General features: G+C 38.7%; 1 protein-coding gene across 17 annotated transcripts in view; it reads right to left on the bottom strand.

The window, feature by feature from the left end:
• Positions 1-24,205, bottom strand: part of itpr1b (inositol 1,4,5-trisphosphate receptor, type 1b) — a 299,908-nt gene that overhangs the window by 212,888 nt on the left and 62,815 nt on the right. For all 17 annotated transcript variants that reach the window (XM_061874781.1, XM_061874784.1, XM_061874785.1 and 14 more), the window contains 12 exons: positions 12,586-12,685; positions 12,345-12,505; positions 9,699-9,840; positions 9,460-9,618; positions 9,204-9,376; positions 4,769-4,888; positions 4,502-4,693; positions 4,069-4,320; positions 3,829-3,970; positions 2,972-3,125; positions 2,702-2,895; positions 2,493-2,619 (listed from right to left, as the gene is read on the bottom strand). In XM_061874781.1, coding sequence (XP_061730765.1) covers positions 2,493-2,619; positions 2,702-2,895; positions 2,972-3,125; positions 3,829-3,970; positions 4,069-4,320; positions 4,502-4,693; positions 4,769-4,888; positions 9,204-9,376; positions 9,460-9,618; positions 9,699-9,840; positions 12,345-12,505; positions 12,586-12,685 — 1,916 coding nt within the window. The remainder of the gene's footprint in view (positions 1-2,492; positions 2,620-2,701; positions 2,896-2,971; positions 3,126-3,828; positions 3,971-4,068; positions 4,321-4,501; positions 4,694-4,768; positions 4,889-9,203; positions 9,377-9,459; positions 9,619-9,698; positions 9,841-12,344; positions 12,506-12,585; positions 12,686-24,205) is intronic.

The raw sequence follows: 24,205 nt of genomic DNA, 5'->3' as shown, positions 1-24,205 counted from the left end.
GCTCCTCTCGACTTATCCATTATTAATTGAACAAATTGAAAAAGATTCCGCAACACAGATGTCCAGAATACTGTGTAATTATGCGATTAAAGCAGACTACTTATAGCTTGGATCGGGCTGGAAAATAATGTCCGCTACAACCAGTGACGTCAAATGCACGCGTCATCGTACCGCAAAGTTTTCAACACGACACTTCGTGGGAAATTTAAAATTGCAATTTAGTAAACTAAAAAGGCCGTATTGGCATGTGTTGCAATGTTAATATTTCATCATTGATATATAAACTATCAGACTGCGTGGTCGCTAGTAGTGGGTTTTGGAAAGGCCTTTGATATATTGTTACACATTGTTTTGGCTTCTTTTATATAAGAAACAAACATACAATTTGATTAGACAGTTTAAGTGCGCATTTGAGTGCCATTCAGAGATTGACAAAATCCTGCCATAGGAACTAAGATATTAGTGTGAAGAAGAAGAAGAAGAAGAAGAAGTGGAAAACCAAATAAGAAACGAAACATTAAAAATAGATTTCTCCATAAAAATATTAAAGACCCAGCCAATGCGGAGTTTGACGTGTTTCAATTTATTATGTCTAGTCTTCACTCAACAAACTGGATGGTCGAACATTACCTTTGGCACATATACCTCAGATGTTGTGAAGTGACTCTCAAACACATCTATGTGCAATATGAACAGCCATTTCTTAGTTCAATCAATCAATCAATCAATCAATCAATGTTTACTTATATAGTCCTAAATCACTAGTGTCTCAAAGGGCTGCACAAACCACAACACAAACCACTACCACATCCTCGGTAGGCCCACATAAGGGCAAGGAAAACTCACACCCAGTGGGACGTCTGTGACAATGATGACTATGAGAACCTTGGAGAGGACGAAAGCAATGGAAGTCGAGCGGGTCTAACATGATACTGTGAAAGTTCAATCCATATTGCAGTATCACATTCCACAAACACATGATTGACATCCTCTACAGCTCCACATATATAACATCCGTCAACCTCCATGTTAAATTTAAGTTTCAAAAAATCCTTGGAGGGGTATATGTCATTAATAATTGTAAATGGTATTTCTTTAATTTTGGGAGGAATTGAGTATGTAATATATCTTGTCCTTATTTTCCTTAGCTGTATATTATTTCACTAAAACTGGCCTCATATATTTGTTGGACCATTTTTCATCACAGAAATAAACATCTTCAATATTAAGGCTTCTCAGTCAAGGGCTAGGATTTGAATCTAATACATCCTGAGTCACCATAGACGTGCTTGTTGAAATGAACGATATAAGTTAAGCTCTATTAGCATAGGTTCAATCAATCAATCAATCAATGTTTACTTATATAGCCCTAAATCACTAGTGTCTCAAAGGGCTGCACAAACCACCACGACATCCTCGGTAGGCCCACATAAGGGCAAGGAAAACTCACACCCAGTGGGACATCGGTGACAATAATGACCCAGTGGGACGTCGGTGACAATAATGACTATGAGAACCTTAGAGAGGAGGAAAGCAATGGATGTCGAGCGGGTCTAACATGATACTGTGAAAGTTCAATCCACAATGGATCCAACACAGTCGCGAGAGTCCAGTCCAAAGCGGATCCAACACAGCAGGGAGAGTCCCGCTCACAGCGGAGCCAGCAGGAAACCATCCCAAGCGGAGGCGAATCAGCAGCGCAGGGATGTCCCCAGCCGATACACAGGCTTAGTTGCTAGACAGATACGGTGTTGCCAGATGTCACAAGAGAAAAACGCAACCAGCTTTATGAAAACTAATTCCTTATAATGAACAGACAATAAGCATAGTTGGCAACACTGGATGGGGAAGCAGCCGTGTGAGACACAGCATTAGTTGGGTCCTCAAGTAAATGTTGTACAATAGTACATAAAGTCCTGTAGTGGTTTGTAGTATATGCGATTACAATGTTTTTTAATAAATATTTGTTATCTATAAGTTACTTTTTTTTCCTTAAATAACATGCTGCATTTTTTAAGAGCGCCAAGCACGGATTAAATTGATTTAAATTCATTTTAATGGGTGAGGTTGCAGTGAGAGACAAGTGATTTGAGTTGCGAGCTCAGTCTTGGAACGCAATGTGCTTGCAAGTTGAGGTAACCCTGCAACCTTTTTTTCTTTCATGGGACGGCGTGGCGCAGTGGAAGAGTGGCCGTGCGCAACCCGAGGGTCCCTTGAGCAAGACACTTCAACCTTGCTCCTGATGGGTGCTGGTTAGCGCCTTGCATGGCAGCTCCCTCCATCAGTGTGTGAATGTGTGTGTGAATGGATAAAATTGGAAGTAGTGTCAAAGCACTTTGAGTACCTTGAAGGTAGAAAAGCGCTATACTAGTACAACCCATTTATCATTTACTTGTCATTATATTATTTCCAAACGTGCTGGTGTTAAGGAAGTGTACCATGCTTGGATAGCCCTCCCATTAATCAAAAAAATCTAGACTTTAGTCTCTTACCTGCCATCTGATTGGTGACATTATTGGAAGTAATATTTTCCGCTTGGGGGTTATTCTCATCAAACTCTCTTTTGAAAATACAGAGTAGGCAGGAGATCCTGTAGTCCAGCCGGACATTTAGAATAAACTGAGGTTAAGAGAGAAAAATAAGTTTAAAAATAGTGGTGGTGTTCAAGTTCTCCTCGAACAATCCTCTTTCAATGCCTTACCTGTAGAATTTCGATGACTTTAAGTTTAGTGTCCATAACCATGATGTCTTCCCTTTCTGGTTCCACCTGGGTTTTAACTACGTTGCCTTCTGGCTGATGAGTTGGTGTGGTGTGCAACAGGCTACCTCCTCGCAAAACTACCTGGGTCATTAGCTCACCGACTCCATGAATGGACTTCATCACATTACTGCCAGCTACACAAACGCAAATGTCACAATGTTAAAAAAAACAAAAAAAAACTGAGTGAAGTTTAACGAGGGAGAAGCCAACCTTTGTTTTCCTCGCCCTTCTCAATCTTGTTGATGGGATATACGGTGCTCACGTGGACACAGTCTAAAATGTTCAGTAATATCTTTGTAAGCCTTAAAAGGTCACTGAAGTTGTAGAACCCAAAGTATATGAGGTTCCTTGCCAGGTTCACCACCTAACAAATCATAAAATGTAATAATCATGCTGCATTTGAAAAAAATGTGACCACAAAATACCGTAAATTCCGATCTATAAGCCGCTACTTTTTTTCCCACGCTTTGAATCTTCCTCCTTATAAAAAGCCGCGGCTAATTTATGGATTTTCTGGGTTCACGAGTGTCACAATGGACCAATAAATTTAGTCTCGCCATATCAGACCAATTAAATTGTCGAACGGGTCACGGAGGAGCAATGAAAATGTTCACATTAAATTAAACGCACAGACACACAATTATTCAGTCAGCCATTTAGCACGTTATTGTCTAATCCTTGTTATGGAGAATAAACAAACAAATGCACACAATACACAGCCACAATGCTAAAGATAATAAACCCAGCCATCAGAAGGACAAAAACTTGCTGCATAAAACGGAAGTCAACCATCATTAACAAGCGAAGAAAGGCCAAACCGCAGCATGCTAAAGAACACGACTTCAGCGGTGGAGGAGGATAAACACCGCACTCACCGGTAGGTATGCTGTGTTCTGTCAAATTTGTGAATACACCAAGGCACCTCTGTAATTATTTCATACAGACCTGTGCAGCAAATATTTTTGTACATAATAAATTAATTATAAAAAGGAGGTGAGTGTGGCTTATATTTAGGTGTGCTCTGTAGTTCGGAAATTACGGTATGTGGATTACAGATGAATAAATACCTCAAAGGTCAGCTTGTTTTTCTCTTTGTCAGTGAAGGGAATATTTTGTGACACTACCTCTCTCAGATAATTCTCCACAAAATCCATTGTGAGGCAGAATCGCTCCTTAATCTCGTCTCTAGTGGTTCCATCATTATCATAACTGGCGAGATAAGAGGAGAGTCACACTTGAAATATAAATCCACATCTTTTGAAGAGTGGTGACTTTCCATTCTAAACGTAATACTTAAATGAACTCACTCATCAATTGTAATTTGAGTGGGTATCTCAGACCACAGACGGGCATATTTGACAGGCGTGACCTGCTCCTGAGGGTCACGGTCCACATGCATGTGCAGCATGAGGCGACAGAAAGAGGCCCGCAAATCAAAAGGTAGGTCCTCATCAGACATACAGCGCAGAATCAAGTCCACATCCAGCTGACCAGAGATCTTGTTGATGGCCAAGTACTGACGATCCAAACACATCCGGGCAAAAAGGTTGAGTTGGCACCTATCAAGACATTTTATTCATGAATTTCACCAGTCAAAACTAAATACACACAAGTTCCATTATTTTTTATTTCGATCAATTTTCTGACTTGCGTTTCACAATATTCAAGCTGGTAAATACATTGTCCAAAACTGATATTTGACACGGTAAATGTTAGTAAGTGTATTTTGAGATACCTGACCTGTAATAACTGACCACTTCCTGGTCCTCCTTCTGGCCCTCCTTTGCATCCTGAGCCAACTCTCGAATGCTCTTACTCCGAATATCTTTAAAATTGTCCTTCCAGAACAGCCACACCTCCTCTTCATCCTCAGCCTCGAGTGGATTCTCTCCATTTGTTGCTACTTCCACCTCAAATCTCGACCAAACTAGTCTAATGCACAAGCACCCATTGTAAATGTTGCTTTCAATATAAAATCAATATGCAAAAAGTAACGAGGACACTAACTTAGTTTCAATGAGGATGTCGGCATTGGTTGGATCGAGCACTGCATTACAGATGAGCTCCTGCGTCACAGGGATGGACTTGTTCATTGACACACAAAGATCCGACAGGTAGTCCAAGAACCTATGAACACATTACAAAAAATATTTGGAATGTAAAGATAAGAAAATTTCATATCATGATTATTCTGACCAAATTCCTCACAGTTATTATCATCATTGTTAAATAATGTGCTCAAAATGTACTTACGGTATATACACATTGAAATGTCTATGAATGTCATTGTATTCAATCAATCGCAACTGGGCTTTTTGGTTTGTCTGAGAAGATGTTTCGCCTAATCCGAGTTGGTATCATCAATTCATGCTCATAGACTTGGATTGGTCTGATCTTGTCTTAGATTGCTCAGATGTAGTCTATAGCAGCTGGTGCCAATACCTCAGTATGCTTTATCAGTTCATGCTCAGACACCTAGATTGGTCAGATCTAGTCTACCTGCAAGTGCCAAAACCCAAAATATTCATATTCCAAAAACCAAGAGGGTGTGCCTGGGCAAGGATGGTTTTGTCCTATTGTAGTGAGAAAAACAACTGTTTTGATGCAAACGAGCAATCCTTCTGTCAAAGCCAAAGACAATCGTTGAAGTGTAATTTCCTCTTGTTAGCAATAAAGTAATGTGCGCCAAAACGCTCATTGTGGATCGATACCAGTCCAAAATAGTCGGAATTAGTAATGTCCGATATTAACGGCCGATTAATGCTTTAAAATGCAATATCGGAAATAATCGGTACTGGTTTCATAATTATCAGTATCGGTTTCAAAGAGTAAAATGTATGTGTTTTTCAAACGCTGCTGTGTACACGGACGTAGGGAGAATATACAAAGCAGCAATAAACCTTGAAGGCACTTCCTTTGCGTGCAGGTCCAGTCAAATAATTTTAACGGCTTTTCACATTCACAAATAAATGCAAGGCATACTTCATCAACAGCCATGCATGTCAAACTGAGGGTGGCCGTATAAACAACTTTAACACTGTTACAATTATGCGCCACACTGTGAACACACACCAAACAAGAATGACAAACACATTTCGGGAGAACATCCGCACCGTAACACAACAGAACAAATACCCAGAATTCCTTACAGCACTAACTCTTCCGGGATGCTACTATATACACCCCAGATACCCTCTACCCCACACCTCAACCTCCTCATAGTCTCTCTCAGGGAGAGCATGTCCCAAATTCCAAGCTGCTGTTTTGAGGCATGTTAAAAAAAAATAAAACAGTCTGTGACGTCAATAATAAATACGGCAGTGCCATGTTGGCATTTTTTTTTCATAACTTGAGTTGATTTATTTTGGAAAACCTTAAATTTTGTTTAATCCATCCAGCGGGGCATCACAACAAAATTAGGCGTAATAATGTGTTAATTCCACGACTGTATATATCGGTATCGGTAATTAAGAGTTGGACAATATCGGAAATCGGTAACAAAGCCATTATCGGACATCTCTAGTCGGAATCCCACTCGTTAGCATTTAGTTGTAAACAAATGGCCCAAATGGCATTCTGGTCACATAATGTGACCAGAATGTTTTTATAATAATAATAATAGTAATAATAATAATAATATTAACAATGGATTCGATTCATATCGCGCTTTTCTATTGTTAGATACTCAAAGGGCTCACATTGAAGTGGGAACCCATCAGTCATTCACACCTGGTGGTGGTAAGCTACATCTGTAGCCACAGCTGCCCTGGGGCAGACTGATGGAAGCGTGGCTGCCAGTTTGCGCCTACGGCCCCTCCGACCCCCACCAATCATTCATCATTCATTCACCAGTGTGAGCAGCACCGGGGGTGAAGTGTCCTGCCCAAGGACACAACGGCAGCGCTTTTTTGGATGTCAATATGTAGGAAGCGAACCTGCAACCCTCAGGTTTCTGGCACGGCCGCTCTACCCACTACGCCATGCCGCCCTATCTCTTGTTATTTGTTAGAGGCTAAATTGCAGGGTATTTTGAGAATAGTTGAAAGGATAGTCTTGTATGTGGGAGATAGGCGGTGTCGCACACCACTTATTCTGTTCCGGCAGGGTTTTTCAACCTTGACATAAATGGATTCCCTCTCTACTCATCCGTACCATCAGTCCTCCCTACCCAGAATCGGTACATTTTTGTTCTCAAAGGAGTGCAGTTTTTCTCTGAGGTGCAGGTAGACAGCTGAGTCTTGGCCAGTAGCGTTAGCTGTTATCTGCCATGTGTCAGCTTAGTAATTGTCTTGTTTCCCCAATATGTGAATCAGTGCATTTATCATTACACTGGATAGCATGCACCAGATTGTTTTTGTGGGTGCGGGGTGTCCGGTCTTTAGGATGCACTAGTCTGTGTCTCAGGAAGTTTGCCTGGTTTTGTGGTATACTGGAATGTTGCGTTGGATAGTCTCTCAGATACACCTGACACGTGTGGCATTACAGTATGTTTGCGTCTGTCACCTTTTTCCTCCTCATCCACTCTGTTCTTATTATTTCTGGAATTGGAAGCACTTTTCACAAACGATCAGCTGGGATAACCACAGGTTTTAAGGGCTACAATCAAATGCCTACTCTCGTTCTTTTTGGCCTGTGGGCTGGTAGGGACATTATCAGCTCTGTGTTGAAGGGTTCTGATAATGCCCAGGTTGTGTTCCTTTTTGTGGTGTGAGTCCAAAAGTAGGTATTGATCGGTATGTGTGGGTTTTGGCTAAACCCCGACATGGAGACCCCAGTTTTTTTCTCCAATGTGGACATCACAGTCCAAAAAAGGCAACTTACTCACGTGTGAACTTGATGCTTTAGTCTACTGAGTTAATGTGCTGGGTGAAGGCTTGCACTACTTGGTTTCTGATTTTCACTCATGTGTCATCCACATATCTGTACCAATGACTTGGTGGTGTTCACCGATTAAGCCTACTGAGGTATTGGAACCAGCCGCTAGACTAGATCTGACCTATCTAAGTCTAAGAATAGATTTGACCAATCTAAGTCTATGAGCATGAACTGATTATGCCTACTTGGATGAGAGGCAAAACATCTTCCAAGACAAACCAAACAGTCCAGTTGCGATCGATTGAATGTCCTGATTATTACACAATAAAATCTTTTAAACAAGTTTTATTTTTTTCTACATAATTAAACAAATGCATTAACAACACACACACACACACAATATGCTTTCATTGAAAAACAAATCATTGATTATTGTTTTTGTGTTGCTTGAGTGTTTGAATGTTTGTCTTCTTCCGTTTTAATTTGTAAATGTTGTTTACATTGATAAAGGCAAAACGAGGGTTCACTTATCAAACCACTTGATGAATAATTTACAATAAGCCAGACAGAACAGATCAACACTTACAGTGCTACACTGGCTATATATTACCACAGATTAGGTAACAATATAAATTGTTTCTCAAACACTGCCACCCTTGTCTGCTATTATATTAATTAGTCCTTCCAATTCACACAAATTTACGCATAATCAACCAAACATCTCAAATTATGCGCAGCCTTGCAATTTTGTCTGTCTTTGTATATTTTGGTAAATCAATGTTTTCGCCATTTAAATTTGTCTTTGAGCGCTGCTCAATCACGCAAGTCATCTGTCTATTTAAAACTTGTTTGTTTCTTGACAAAGCAGGAACAGCAACATGTAAAAATATGTCAACTCTTTATCTATAAAATGACACCATTGTTGTCCTTACGGCTCCAGTGCAACGCTTTCTTGTCAATATAGAATATAAACATTTAGCAACATTCTGGTGTCATGACCTCCTACTTTACATGTATTTATATATTTATTTAAACTGTATCTATCCCGAGTAAGGCAATTAGGAACATAGTTGCTATGCTGACTGAACATATACATGACAGAGATGTTGATGTGTAATAATCTCTCGTTGTTTCTCATTTACCAACAAAAATGACCACTATAGATTACTCAACAGTTCACAAATACTCTTCACGAGTAGGAATAAATGTGTTGGAACATAAATTAAACTTGAAGATAGACAAATATTTTTCAAGTGTTATATAAACATTGAGAATGTCTGCAACTTGTGTTTATTTCTGTAATTATAATTGCTATTACTTATGATCAAAACAGTAATTTGAGAATGAATTCTGAGTTTGCGCATTTAAGAAAGTGCGATACAAAGTGAGTAAAACATCAACACGGTGTATATATATTCACGTTTTTGTTTCAATTGTGTGCTATTTGAAGTTAGGTTTACAAAGAACATTTGAAGCATTAATAGGTCATTGATAAAACCCACAAATTAATTTAATATTAATTGAACAAAATAAGCATCAGAACATTGCATACCTTTCTGAAAAAGTTGCCGCAAATTAAGGCATTTTAATCCATAACAATCACAAAAAGTTAACCATCTTGGCTCACCTTGGCTCCCGGTTTTTCCTCACAAGAGTAACGAATGTATCTATCTCCGCAGCAGTGATGTGTTTCTCCAGCAACTTCCTGTTGTTGTGGAGTAGAGCCGTTATTGTGTCTTCTGCAAGCACATCATAGCCTATCTGTTTCTGCATGAAGCGAAACTGCTTGGCGATATATTCCTGTGAAAAGCCGACAAAAAAAGGATAATTACCACATTGTAAAAGGCCCAGAAAGTCAAAGCGGAGGGGTTCTGTCCACCTACCTGGTTCTTTCTGTAGTCCTGCTGAGAGTGGCGTAACACTCTGTAACAAAGCCGACAAATATGTCGAAAAGGAGCGTGTCGTTGGTCACCCAGCTCTTCCAGGCGCAGCATGGGACCATCGCCACTGTCTGTGAAGGGTGCTTGGAGAAGTTTGAAGATCTGCGAAAACAGTGAAAAAAGTAATTGCTGGAAATAACATTCAAAACGCTTGGATAGTCTTACTGAATATTTAAACTAACCTGCTTGAGGATATTCTGCTCTCTCATGAGTTTTTGTCTTTCTCTGTTGGGTTTGTTTACCATTATCTCCAAAACATCCTGCCCACTGTTAGGGATGTCTACCACAAAGAAGACGAGATCTTCCAGAAGTTTAGTTACAAACCTGAGGTAAACAAATAAAACTTACTAATATAGTAAATGAAAGAAGATTGACTATTATATGGAAGTTGATTTGTGCCTTTGTAACGAGAAAAAACACGTTTTAAAAATTAATTAACAGTGCAGACAAAAACTTTGAACACACCTTCTCATTTCAATGCATTTTGTTTATTTTCATGACTATTTATTTACATTGTAGATGGTCACTGAAAGCATCAAAACTATGAAACTTGTGAAGTGAAACCCATTACACCTCTTGAAGAGAGAATGCTAAGAGTGTGCAAAGCAGTAACAGCAAAGGGTGGCTATTTTGAAAAAACTAGAATATAACACGTTTTTAGTTATTTTACCTTTTTTTGTTAAGTAAATAACTCTACATGTGTTCATTCATAGTTTTGATGCCTTCAATACAATAGTCATGAAAATGAAGAAAATGCATTAAATGAAAATGTGTCCAAACTTTTGGCCTGTAGTGTATGTAACTGATTTTTTGGCGTTTGAATTTTGTGAACTGATTTTTTTTACATCATTATTATGCAATGTAATTTTTTTTAAAGTGTTTTAAAATTCATCGTACAAAAATTTGGTGCAAAAATTTTATGTAAAAATATTTAGTGTATATAAATTCAGAGCAGAAAATTTCCGGGTTGAAAAATTTGCTGCTTCAAATAGCAAGAATCCCTTCTGGTAAATTAGGACAGAAGCAATCAAACCAGACAATGAGGTGTCAAGTTTTAAGTCGCATGACAAGGGTCTTGCAAAACAGTATGAGAAAGCAAAACAGTATGAGAAACCTTGCCAAAATACAACATACCGTATTCTTCAGACTATAAGTGGCAGTTTTTTTCATAGTTTGGCCGGGGGTGCGACATATATTCCGGAGCGACTTATGTGTGAAATTATTAACACATTACCGTAAAATATCAAATAATATTATTTATCTCATTCGCGGAAGAGACGAAGAAAATGTCAGCAACCGTCACACACACGTCAACCAATAAGAATTCGGCGGGGGAGGGTCATGGCAGAAGTGCATTGTGGGTCATGAAATGCTAACTTCTATATACTACTGCCATAGCTATTAAAATGGATCATTTCAACGTTGGCGGTAACTTATAAAAACTGAGAAGGGCTGAAAAAAAATGGCACCGAAAAGGAAATCATGTACTGCAGATTACAAGCTGGACGTAGTGAAATAAGCAGCAGAAAACGACAAGAGGAAGCGGCGCATACCTTTGGAGTTGGCAGAGTTGTTTGGAAGCAACATCGAGGAAGAATATTTCATGGGATTTATCGATTAGGAGTGACAGATTGTTTGGTAAACGTATAGCATGTTCTATATGTTATAGTTATTTGAATGACTCTTACCATAATATGTTATTTTAACATACCAGGCACCTTCTCAGTTGGTTATTTATACTTCATATAACGTACACTTATTCAGCCTGTTGTTCACTATTCTTTAATTATTTTTAAATTGTCTTTCAAATGTCTATTCTTGGTGGTGGGTTTTATCAAATAAATTTCCCCCATAATGCGACTTATACTCCAGTGTGACGTATATATGTGTTTTTCCTTCTTTATCATGCGTTTTTCGGCCGGTGCTGTCAGGCTTGCCCCTGACAGTTTGTCTATGTTTTAGTTTTTTCCTCTGCATTTGTCTGTTTCCTGTGTTTAGTATTTCCTGTCTTTTAGTTCCTGTCAAGTGCTCTTAATTTGTCAGCTTCCTGTCTTGTTCCCTGAGTGCTGTGTTCCTCCTCAGTGTGTTTGGCATTTCCTGTCTAGTGCTCTTATTTTGTCAGCTTCCTGTCTTGTTCCCTGAGTGCTGTGTTACCCTTTAGCTGCGGCTGATTGGCATCTGGCCACACCTGTTGCCAATCAGCCGGCTCCTATTTGTACCTCCTTTGTCTTGTGTCAGTTGCTGGATCATTTTATTGTCTTGTCGATGTCACGTCTAGTCGCTCTTGTGATGTGTTATCGCTCCTGTCGTGTCGTACCTTGTCTTTGCAGCGTAGCGGTAAGCTATATTCAGTTGATGTTTGTAGCTTACTGCTTTTTGTTCCCTGTTTCTGTTTTATTTTTCATTATACAAGTACGACTTCTGTTTGCCTGTTCGGTACCCGCTAGCTTCCACGCTAAGCTCCTGTTTGTTATTTTCTAGCTCCCAGGCTAGCTCCTTTGGTTCGATTATCCGCCTCGTGCGCGCTTTGTGTTTGTACCCTTTTGGTTTTGTTTTTGTCTTAGTATTGAATTAAATCATGTTTTCTCATTCCATGCCTGCCTCCATCTCTGCATCTTGGGGTTCAACAACAAATAACTGACAGATGCGACGTATACTCCGGAGCAACTTATAATTAACATTTCAATGAGGCCCAAGGGATATTTTCTATTTCAGTTCTCAAAACTTAAAAGCAAAAAATTCAGTAACAACAATACAGAGTAAAAAAACAAAAAAAAGAGCTTTCGTAATAAACACACTCATTAACCTCCATACTATTAGCAGTTTACCTTCTTTCATTCTGCGTAATGGTACCCTTTTCCAGTTTGCCTGCAATTGAAGCCAGTACTTTACTAGCATCATTTGCAAAGTCTAAATCCCGCACCTCTGCTGGTGGTACTGGTACAATAGCAAAAGCCTCCTTGTCTTCTTTCACTCCTGAGGTTCCAATCTGAAAAGATGTAAATATGCTCGGCCCAACATGCTGATTGAGGAGTTGACGGCATACGACCAACCAAGTTGTTAACTTACTCTTAACATAACGGGCTTCTCCTCCTCTTTGTCAATGGGGTTGTTGGTGCTGTGGACCCATGTGTTGGTGCACAAGTGCTTTAGCCGCACATAAGAACTCCTGAAGAAGCAGCGAAAACAATGATCAATGGTGTGTGCAGAGCATGTATAACTAAATTCTATAAATGTTTCAAAGTCATCTTGATCTTTGCATTCTCTAGAAGAAATTACAAAGTAGTTGCAATCCTCAACAGATCCTCACGTTCTTATAGAGTTGTACGGTATTCCGGTACTAGTATTGTATTGCGGTACTAATGATTAAAAAAACGAAACTATACTCTGTTTGAAAAGTAACGGTTCACCATATTTTTTGTCATTTTTTTTACAGGCATGACGGCGCGTCGTCGTCACGTTGTGACATGGCTGGTTTTACCAGCAGAGGAGCATGTTCGGCAGCGCACAATCACAGAGTACTTACAAGCAGACAGCATGTAGACAGAAAGGGGAGAATGGACGCATTTTGGCTTAAAAAACTATCGAAAAAGATGAAGCTATAACACTGAAACTCCCACAGGAAGAGGTGCTTTAAAACATGGCTAGCTAGTTAGCGGCTAATGTCCAGCTGCAATCGGCTACTTTTAAATGACTAATCCTTCAAGTGAGTTTTTTTTTAAAGTATCTTCCCTGCAGGATGAGGAATATATAAACATGCTTCACTACACACCGTAGGAAGATACGATAGCTCACTGCTGTTACAATGTAAACAAATGTCAACGGTGGATCTACACTGAAATCCACTGTAATGATACGAAGTACAAGAACGTATCTAGTCGATACTACTATGATCAAATCAATACTTTTTATCGTCACAAAATCGTTTTACTTTTTTAAATTCATAAACTCAGGAAATACGTCCCTGGACACATGAGAACTTAAATTATGACCAATGTATGATTCTATAACTACTTGGATCGATAACTAAATTTGTGGTACAATACTAACGTAAAGTATCCAAACAACAGAAGAATAAGTGATTCCTACATCTTAACACAAGTGTAGATAGAACATATTAAAACGAAAAATAACCAGATTTTAACAGTAAATTAAAAAGTAGATTAAAAGTCAATTTTTACAGCTTGTCTGTGATCATTTTTACAAAATAAAAGAATGAGAAATGGCACAATGTGTTACTGCATACGTCAGCAGACAAATTAGGAGTCTGTGTTTGCTTACTTACTACTAAAAGACAAGTTGTCTAGTATGTTCACTATTTTATTTAAAGACAAACTTATTCTTGGATTGGAATAAGAAACAGATGTTTAATGTGACCTAAGATATTTTGTTAAAATAAAGCCAATAATGGCATTTTTTTTTGGTTTCTTTTACTTAAAAAAGTAACAAAATACAATTTGGTAAAGGTACCAAAATATTGGTATGGAGACAACCCTACGTTCTTAGTTACATGTTAAGCAAAAACCACACACATGTGGATTCATCCATGACACAAGAAGCAAAGTTCCTTTTCAGTGCTGTACAAACTAAAACCAAGTTCCCATTCAGTCCTTTGCAGGTTACTTACATAAAGTCTACTTAAACATTCATTAGCGTGCTGTGTTGGTAGGTAATGATAGTGATTTGGATAGCTAACCTTTAATGTACAGGACTACAAATTGTTGCTTTTATGTTTGTACACAAGTACACTCTCTTACGTGTTAAAAGACAGCTGTGAGTGACAAGCCTGAATACTAAACAAAAAAGACCTACCATAAAACATTTTTTATTTAATATACTGTATTATATATTTAATTTTAAAAACATAACTTTGAGTAGTTTCACCAGCCCCTTTAACACACTTCATAAGCCCCATGCTTTAAAATAAGAAAAGACAGCAGGAAGGATACATTTTGCCATATTTAAGGAGTGATCAGACTATTTTCCATATAATGGCATGTAAACAAATCTAGCAAAAACACTTTGAGATTGTGGCATGCATGAACAATTTGTAGTTCTAAACATTCAAGTTCATTCAATGTGTCACGGCCAAATATGCAAAAGTGACGATGGTTTTAGGCACGCATAGACAAGCATTCACACTTGACTGAAGAAATGCATTTATTGTTCATTTTATTTCCTCCGACGTTTAAAAGGGAACTGCTCTTTTTTATTTATTTTGCCTAGCGTTCACATATACTGTGAGACAAAACAACTATGTCATTTTCTTACGGATTACACTTGTAAAAAAAGGGAGGTCCAAAAAGCCCTCTAAAAGAAAACTTTTAAAAAAGTGCCAACAATACCACATTTACATTTTCTGACCTTAATTGTGTGAATGCTCTAGATCAGGGGTGTCAAACTCAAATGCAGAGTGGGCCAAAATTTAAAACTGAACGAAGCCGCGGGCCGAGGTTGAACAAATTAATCCTTTAATAGGGACCTAAACAAGTTTAGCATTGAATATTGACCAAGCAAGGCGTATATAACTTTACAGTGACATGCAAAATCCAGTTTTAAATAATAATAATTAAAAAATACCAATGGCATATCAAATAAAATGAAAATACAAATTGAATGCCTCTTTTCGGCGGCGGGTTTGAGTTGGGGCGGGGTTTGGTGGTATCGGGGGTGTATATTGTAGCATCCCGGAAAAGTTAGTTATGCAAGGGCTTCTGGGTATTTGTTCGGTTGTGTTTATGTTGTGTTACAATGCGGATGTTCTCCCGAAATGTTCTTGTTTGCTGTGGGTTCATAGTACGGCGTATATTTGTAACAGTGTTAAAGTTTTTTATACGGCCACCCTCAGTGTGACCTGTATGGCTGTTGACCAAGTATGCCTTGCATACACTTGTGTGTGTGTATGAGCCGCATATATTATGTGAGTGGGCCGGCACGCTGTTTGTATGGAGGAAAAGCGGACATGGCGACATGTAGAGAACGCCAAAGGCAGTGCTTTTACGGCCCGCCCCCAAAATTATTGTCCGGGGTGGAAATCGGGAGAAATTCAGGAGGGGCACTGAACTTTGGGAGTCTCCCGGGAAAATCGGGAGTGTTGACGAGTATGAGTATTAGTGGTGAATGCGGTGTTACAGCAGCGGGCCAGCTCTAATGTTAATCTGATATTCCCTTAAGGGCCAAATGAAATTACACGGCGGGCCAAATATTGCCCGCGGGCCAGAGTTTGACACCCTTGCTCTAGATTCTACACCCCAAAAAATCATTTATTATAATTCTGCTGCAAAAGTTTGCAGAGGCCACGGCCCACAGTTTTCATCGGATTGGAACAGTTCAAGTATCAAAACGTTTGACTCGACTGGAAAATCGTTAAATTAACAAATATCCCAAATTATCCACATTTCCTGGTTTTCCGGGTTATTTTTCCCAATAAAAAAATAATAGTCCATTTTTCAAACTTGTTCGAAAGTTCAAGTTCAAAATTTTTTTTTCCAGAGATTTATTTCCACTACTTGCTGGAAAGTTTTTTCAGACCATATTTTTAAACCGTTATCGACTATTCCACTTTCAAAACATATTTCTTAGTTGGGACAACAACATCACCATTTCCCAAAATTTCAGGAATTCCGAAATACCCATTCTTAATTCAAAATGTTACTACTAGGGGTGTGGGGAAAAATTAATTCGAATATGAATCAAATCGTTTACGTTGTGCGATTCAGAATCGATTTTCATTTTTTAAAAATCGATTTCATCATTATTATTTTTCTTAATCAATCCAACAAACCACTACACAGCAATACCATAAAAATGCAATCCAATTCCAAAACCAAACCAGACCCAGCAACACTCAGAACGGCAATAAACAGAGCAATTGAGAGGAGACACAAACACGACACAGAACAAACCAAAAGTAATGAAACAAAAATGAGTATTATCAACAACAGTATCAATATTAGTTATAATTTCAGCATAGCAGTGATTAAAAATTCCTCAGTGACATTATCATTAGACATTTATAAAAATAAAAATAAACAACAATAGTGTCACAGTGGCTTACACTTGCATCGCATCTCATAAGCTTGACAACACACTGTGTCCAATGTTTTCACAAAGATAAAATAAGGCATATTTTTGGTTTGTTTAATAGTTAAAACAAATTTACATTATTGCAATCAGTTGATAAAAAATTGTCCTTTACAATTAAAAAAGCTTTTTTTTTAAAAAAAATCTATTACTCTGCTTGTATGTCAGCAGACTGGGGTAGATCCTGCTGAAATCCTATGTATTGAATGAATACAGAATCGTTTTGAATCGGAAAAATATCGTTTTTGAATCGAAAATCGAATTAAAAAAAAAATCGATATATTATCGAATCGTGACCCCAAGAATCGATATTGAATTGAATCGTGGGACACCCAAAGATTCACAACCCTAGTTACTACCTTAACATTTTTCAATCGATTCCAAAAATTCCAACACCAACCCATCCATATCATCTAGGACAATTTTGCTGAAATCAATATTTTCAAAAATTCGAGGTTTTTCCCGAGATTCCCAATAAAAAAAATAAATAAAAAGCCATTCAAATGAATGGATATAGTCTAGAATGCCCTAAATCCGCAAACAGTTTCCCATTTTTAAAATCTGATTCCAACCTTTCAACCATCCACACAGACCACTCTTCCAATATATCGAACACAAAACATGTTTTTCCTTTCCCAAAATTCCTGGTAATTTTTTTCCCCATTGACAATGAATGATACATTTACAACGGACTCCATATCCTACATTTCTCCTCAGTTTTACACTGTTCCAACATCCAAACACTCAGTTTTCTCTGGACATTGAAGCCACCACGTTTCCCGGTTTTGAAAATTTCCTGATTACCCATAATTACAGGAATTTTCCTCCATTGAAAATGAATGGGCAATATACAAACCTCTCTAAATCCCATATTTCTCATCCACACACGCCACTCAACCTGGACATTCAAGCATTTCAGTTCCGCTCATAGGGCATTCACACGCAACTCCGACCGAGTATCAATCAAGTATTAGTAATATTGTTGTTATAAGCGCTAATGCAGACAAACTATTTTTAGCGGAGGATTGTCGCAGCTTGTTGACGTCGTTGGCCGGTGAGCTGCTTCCTCGTCTCAGAGCTTGTGAAAGTTTATTTTAGATCAGAAATAATGCATCTCACCTTGATATTATAAACCCCGTTTCCATATGAGTTGGGAAATTGTGTTAGATGTAAATATAAAAGGAATGCAATGATTTACAAATCCTTTTCAACCCATATTCAATTGAATGCACTACAAAGACAAGATATTTGAGGTTCAAACTCATAAACTTTATTTTTTTTTTGCAAATAATAATTAACTAAGAATTTCATGGCTGCAACACGTGCCAAAGTAGTTGGGAAAGGACATGTTCACCACTGTGTTACATCACATTTTCTTTTAACAACACTCAAACGTTTGGGAACTGAGGAAACTAATTGTTGAAGCTTTGAAAGTCGAGTTCTTTCCCATTCTTGTTTTATGTAGAGCTTCAGTCGTTCAACAGTCCGGGGTCTCCGCTTTCGTATTTTATGGTTCATAATGCGCCACACATTTTCGGATGGGAGACAGGTCTGGAATGCAGACGGTCCAGGAAAGTACCCGTACTCTCTTACTACGAAGCCACGCTGTTGTAACACGTGGCTTGGCATAGTCTTGCTGAAATAAGCAGGGGCGTCTATGATAACGTTGCTTGGATGACAACATATGTTGCTCCAAAACCTGTATGGACCTTTCAGCATTAATGGTGCCTTCACAGATGTGTAAGTTACCCATGCCTTGGGCACTAATACACCCCCATACCATCACAGATGCTGGCTTTTGAACTTTGCGCCTATAATAATCTGAATGGTTATTTTCCTCTTTGTTCTGGAGGACACCACGTACTCTGTTTCCAAATATAATTTGAAATGTGGACTCGTCAGACCACAGAACACTCTTCCACTTTGCATCAGTCCATCTTAGATGAGCTCGGGCCCAGCGAAGCCGGCGGCGTTTCAGGACATTGTTGATAAATGGGTTTGGCTTTGCATAGCAGAGTTTTAACTTGCACTTACAGATGTACCAACCAACTGTAGTTACTGACAGTGGTTTTATGAAGTGTTCCTGAGCCCATGTGGTGATATCCTTTACACACTGATGTCGGTCTTTGATGCAGTACCGCCTGAGGGATCAAAGGTCCGTATTATTATCGCTTACGTGCAGTGATTTCTCCAAATTCTCTGAACCTTTTGATGATTTTACGGACCGTAGATGGTAAAATCCCTAAATTCCGTGCAATAGCTCGTTGTGAAATTTTGTTCTAAAACTGTTAGAAAATTTGTTTACAAAGTGGTGACCCTCGCCCCATCCTTGTTTGTGAAAGACTGAGCATTTCATGGAAGGTGTTTTTATACCTAATCATGGCCTCCACCTGTTCCCAATTATCCTGCACACCTGTGGGATGTTCCATATAAGTGTTTGATGAGCATTCCTCAACTTTATCAGTATTTATTGCCACCTTTCCCAACTTCTTTGTCGCGTGTTGCTGGCATCAAATTCTAGAGTTAATGATTATTTGCAGAAAAAAAAAAGTTTATTAGTTTGAACATTAAATATGTTATCTTTGTAGCATATTTAACTGAATATGGGTTGAAAAGGATTTGCAAATCATTGTATTCTGTTTATATTTGAATCTAACACAATTTCCCCACTCACATGAAAATGGGGTTTGTAGAATGATGAGGACATAATCCAACAAACTGATCAACTTTGGCATCCAATTTAGAACCGTTAAATGTCGAGAAATACCCGAAAACACGCTTGGTTTTACACCCTTTTTTCTTTGAGGATTATGAGTCATTCTTCATCTAAATGGGAATACATCAACATCCTAATAGTCGGCATCCCAGTGAGAGCAGAAATTGTACAGTAAGTGACGCTTTAAAATATTTGTTGGCTCTCATGAAGTATATGCAGTGAGTAATAATCAGTGATGTTGAATGAAAAAGTGAATGTCCATCCATCCATTTTCTACCGCTTATACCCTTTGGGGTTGCGGGGGGCACTGGAGCCTATCCCAGCTACAATCGGGCGGAAGGCGGTGTACACCCTGGACAAGTCGCCAACTCATCGCAGGGTCAACACAGATCATGATTCGATTTTTTTTTTAAATACACAAATGTGCCTGTTCTATATTACATATATACTTATCCATCAAACCTTGATGGAGATGTTGGCTGTTTTTTTGAGTGCTTTATAGGCAGAAAAGAACGACTTCCATAGAAATCTTTTGATTGCATTTGTTTATTAGTTAGAATGCATAAAAAAATAAAAACATATAAATACCTGTCTTACATTAGGATGGTAAACGATAGGCAGAATTCCAAAAAAAGGTAGTTCCTCTACTTTGTCACTCACAATAGGAATAGTAAAAAAAAACAAAAAACAATGGACTTTTTGTTGTGATTAAAAATTTAGTATCGGTTTAAAAAAAAATGTCAAAACCTTTGAGCTTGAGGACCACCTACAAATCACAGATTTCAAATGTTCTGTTGGGATCGTCTTTTGTTCCATAAGTCAGCATTCCTTACCATTACCATGAATTAATTAACGTGGACCCTCACTTAAACAAGTTGAAAAACTTATTCGGGTGTTACCATTTAGTGGTCAATTGTATGGAATATGTACTGTACTGTGCAGTCTACTAATAAAAGTATCAACCAATCAATCATAAATCATGTGTACTTATGTATGTCTATTGTCATATGCTAAGTAAACCTGCCATTGCATGTTTTTAGCACTCTTCCTATAGCAGTGGTTCTCAACCTTTTTTCAGTGATGTACCCCCTGTGAACATTTTTTTTAATTCAAGTACCCCCTAATCAGAGCAAAGCATTTTTGGTTGAAAAAAAAAAAAAAAGTAAAATACAAAATGGTCTTTATGTAAAATGTACTTCTTGATGTTTTGTTTTTACTGAAACTCAACATTTTGGTTTGTGTTTTCAAGTAACTTTGACATCCTGTGGTGTTATATTCAAGATTGTTGAATTAAGGATTATTCTACATTAAAAATACCAACCAGGTTTTGTGTGATGTGTTTTATGGGATCAAGGGTGATTTTTAGCTTGCTTAATTTCCAATAAATTTTGAGTTGGGCACATATAAATCAATTTTGCTTAGTAACCAAAATAATTTGGGCAGTATAGCTCGGTTGGTGGAGCGGCCGTGCCAGCAACTTGAGGGTTGCAGGTTCGATCCCCGCTTCCACCATCCTAGTCTCTGCGGTTGTGTCCTTGGGCAAGACACTTTACCCACCTGCTCCCAGTGCCACCCACACCGGTTTAAATGTAACTTAGATATTGGGTTTCACAATGTAAAGTGCTTTGAGTCACTTGAGAAAAGCGCTATATAAAATATAATTTAAAAAAATTTCATTTTAACTGTATTTGTTAAAAATTAGTCTGATAAATGTAAATTAATTTCACTTAGTTATTGCACTAATTTTATTTTGGCTTTATTTGCTAAAAATGAGTTGGACTAACTCATTTTTATTGTGTCGCGAGAATGTACTAATTTTGAGTTGGGGCAGCATATATTTGTTGGATGGAAATCCTGCCCATATTTTAATTGAGTTCATCCAATGAGTTCTTTTTTTTGAGTGTATGTCATCAGTTTCTGATTTATCAAATTGTATAACTGTGCAAAATATTGCTCATTTGTAGTGGTCTTTCTTAAACTATTTGGGGGGAAAAAGATATAAAAATAACTAGTGATTCAAATATAAAAAATATAAAAATAAATAAATAAATGGATTGTACTTGTATAGCGCTTTTCTACCTTCAAGGTACTCAAAGCGCTTTGAGAAGCTGGACAAGACAAAAAAAAAATAAAAACATTTAAAAAAGTGCTTTGACACTACTTCCACATTTACCCATTCACACACACATTCACACACTGATGGAGGGAGCTGCCATGCAAGGCGCTAACCAGCACCCATCAGGAGCAAGGGTGAAGTGTCTTGCTCAAGGACACAACGGATGTGACGAGGTTGGTACTAGGTGGGGATTGAACCAGGAACCCTCGGGTTGCGCTCAGCCTCTCTTCCACTGCGCCACGCCGATTGTAAGATGACATTTGCTCGTATTTATTTACAAGTCAGAATGCATAAAAAAAGAAAAAACGTGTGCTTGTCTTACATAAAGACTGTGAACGATAGGCAAAATAAAAAAAAGTGTAGTTCCCCTTTAAGATTATGTACAACTCAGTTAAAATTGTAATAACTTAACATTTTGAAATTTAAACCCAATCATTTTTTTTTAACAGTTTTCAATATTTTTATTCAATATTTATCAATATATATGGGGCTTCACGGTGGCAGAGGGGTTAGTGCGTCTGCCTCACAATACGAAGGTCCTGCAGTCCTGGGTTCAAATCCAGGCTCAGGATCTTTCTGTGTGGAGTTTGCATGTTCTCCCCGTGAATGCGTGGGTTCCCTCCGGGTACTCCGGCTTCCTCCCACCTCCAAAGACATGCACCTGGGGATAAGTTGATTGGCAACACTAAATTGGCCCTAGTGTGTGAATGTGAGTGTGAGTGTTGTCTGTCTATCTGTGTTGGCCCTGCGATGAGGGGGCGACTTGTCCAGGGTGTACCCCGCCTTCCGCCCGATTGTAGCTGAGATAGGCGCCAGCGCCCCCCACGACCGCGAAAGGGAATAAGCGGTAGAAAATGGATGGATGGATTTATCAATATTTAAAATAAAGATTTCTACACACATAAGTAATCATCAACTTAAAGTCCACTCTTTGGGGATTGTAATGGAGATCCATCTAGATTCATGAACTTAATTCTAAACATTTCTTCACAAAAAAACAAATCTTCAACATCAGTATTTATGGAACATGTCCACAAAAAAATCTAGCTGAATATTGCATTGTTGCATTTTTTTTCACAGTTTTGTTCATATTGTGTTGAAGTTTTATTCAATAAATACATTTATAAAGGATTTTTGAATTGTTGCTATTTTTAGAATATTTTTGAAAAATTTCAAGTACCCCTTGGCATACCTTCAAGTACCCCCAGGGGTACGCGTACCCCCATTTGAGAACCACTGGCCTATAGTATAATGCATGGCATTTACATTGTAATAATAACTCACCACGGGATATCCTAACATTACAAAAAAAAGCTAAATCAACAGGTTCAATTGTCTAAATACAGTATATATAGAAACATACAAGGATGTGAGTTTATAACAACCTGAAGGAGCAGAGAAACGGCGCCAACGGTGACCGACTAAGTTAAGTGCGAGGCATGAATGCTGATTAGCCAGTTATGAGCCCTACAGCATCGTCCTATTGGCACTGAGTCACACCTGAGCCAGCTTGTTGGCTATCTGCACGTGCACCGTGACGTGCAAGGCATTACATAAGTGCTCAGCGTAGCCAGCAAGCTAACCTTGGTGTATACCCCTTGTCCCTGGCATTAATTCAAGTACGAGGAGCCAGGTTATTTAAAGTATGTGAAGTATTATCGACTGTTGGCTGTGCAACCAGCAGGCACGCACTTGATGACAGACACAATAGCACCTTTTTTTTAATAACTGATGTTAATGTGTAAAAATTCAGATTAATAGTAGCTTTTTCAAGTGTCCTAATAAGAGATACATAATTTGCATGAGAATGTCAAAAACTGCAATGTTTACGTGATTAACATGTCGTCATTATGAGTTGTAAGTGTTCTTCCTGTAATTCCTGTATGAAGATTAACAAGGGACTTTCTTCTCAATAAATCAAGAGAAAATAAGTAATGTTGACAGGGGAACAGCATTGTAATGACAATCAATCAATCAATCAATGTTTACTTATATAACCCTAAATCACTAGTGTCTCAAAGGGCTGCACAAACCACTACGACATCCTCGGTAGGCCCACATAAGGGCAAGGAAAACTCACACCCAGTGGGACGTCGGTGACAATGATGACTATGAGAACCTTGGAGAGGAGGAAAGCAATGGATGTCGAGCGGGTCTAACATGATACTGTGAAAGTTCAATCCATAATGGATCCAACACAGTTGCGAGAGTCCAGTCCAAAGCAGATCCAACACAGCAGCGAGAGTCCCGTTCACAGCGGAGCCAGCAGGAAACCATCCCAAGCGGAGGCGGATCAGCAGCGCAGAGATGTCCCCAGCCGATACACAGGCGAGCAGTACATGGCCACCGGATCGAACCGGACCCCCTCCACAAACAAACTGTTTTCCTAGTTTAGATGTAACAAATACTTTAGATGTGTAAACATTGCAAATATGACAATCCCAATACAGTATTTACTGAAAGTCTCCAACGAGGTATTGTTTGGATTCCATAAAGCTAGGCTTTACACCATGGGTGTCAAACTCTGGCCCGCGGGCCAAATTTGGCCCGCCGTGTAATTTCACTTGGCCCTTGAGGCAATGTCACGTTAACATTAGAGCTGGCCCGCCGCTGTAACACCGCATTCACCGCTAATACTCTTACTTGCCAACCCGAAGAGACTCCCGAAGTTCAGTGCCCCTCCCGAATTTCATCCGGGACAACAATATTTGGGGTGGGCTCTACAACCTGTCTCCACGTCCGCTTTTCCTCCATACAAACAGCGTGCCGGCCGA

The sequence above is a fragment of the Nerophis ophidion genome, linkage group LG16 (genome assembly GCF_033978795.1).
Source record: "Nerophis ophidion isolate RoL-2023_Sa linkage group LG16, RoL_Noph_v1.0, whole genome shotgun sequence".
In the NCBI taxonomy this organism is placed as follows: Eukaryota; Metazoa; Chordata; class Actinopteri; order Syngnathiformes; family Syngnathidae; genus Nerophis; species Nerophis ophidion.
The sequence above is the reverse complement of the archived record's forward strand: the minus strand, read 5'-3'. Positions and strand labels throughout refer to the sequence as shown.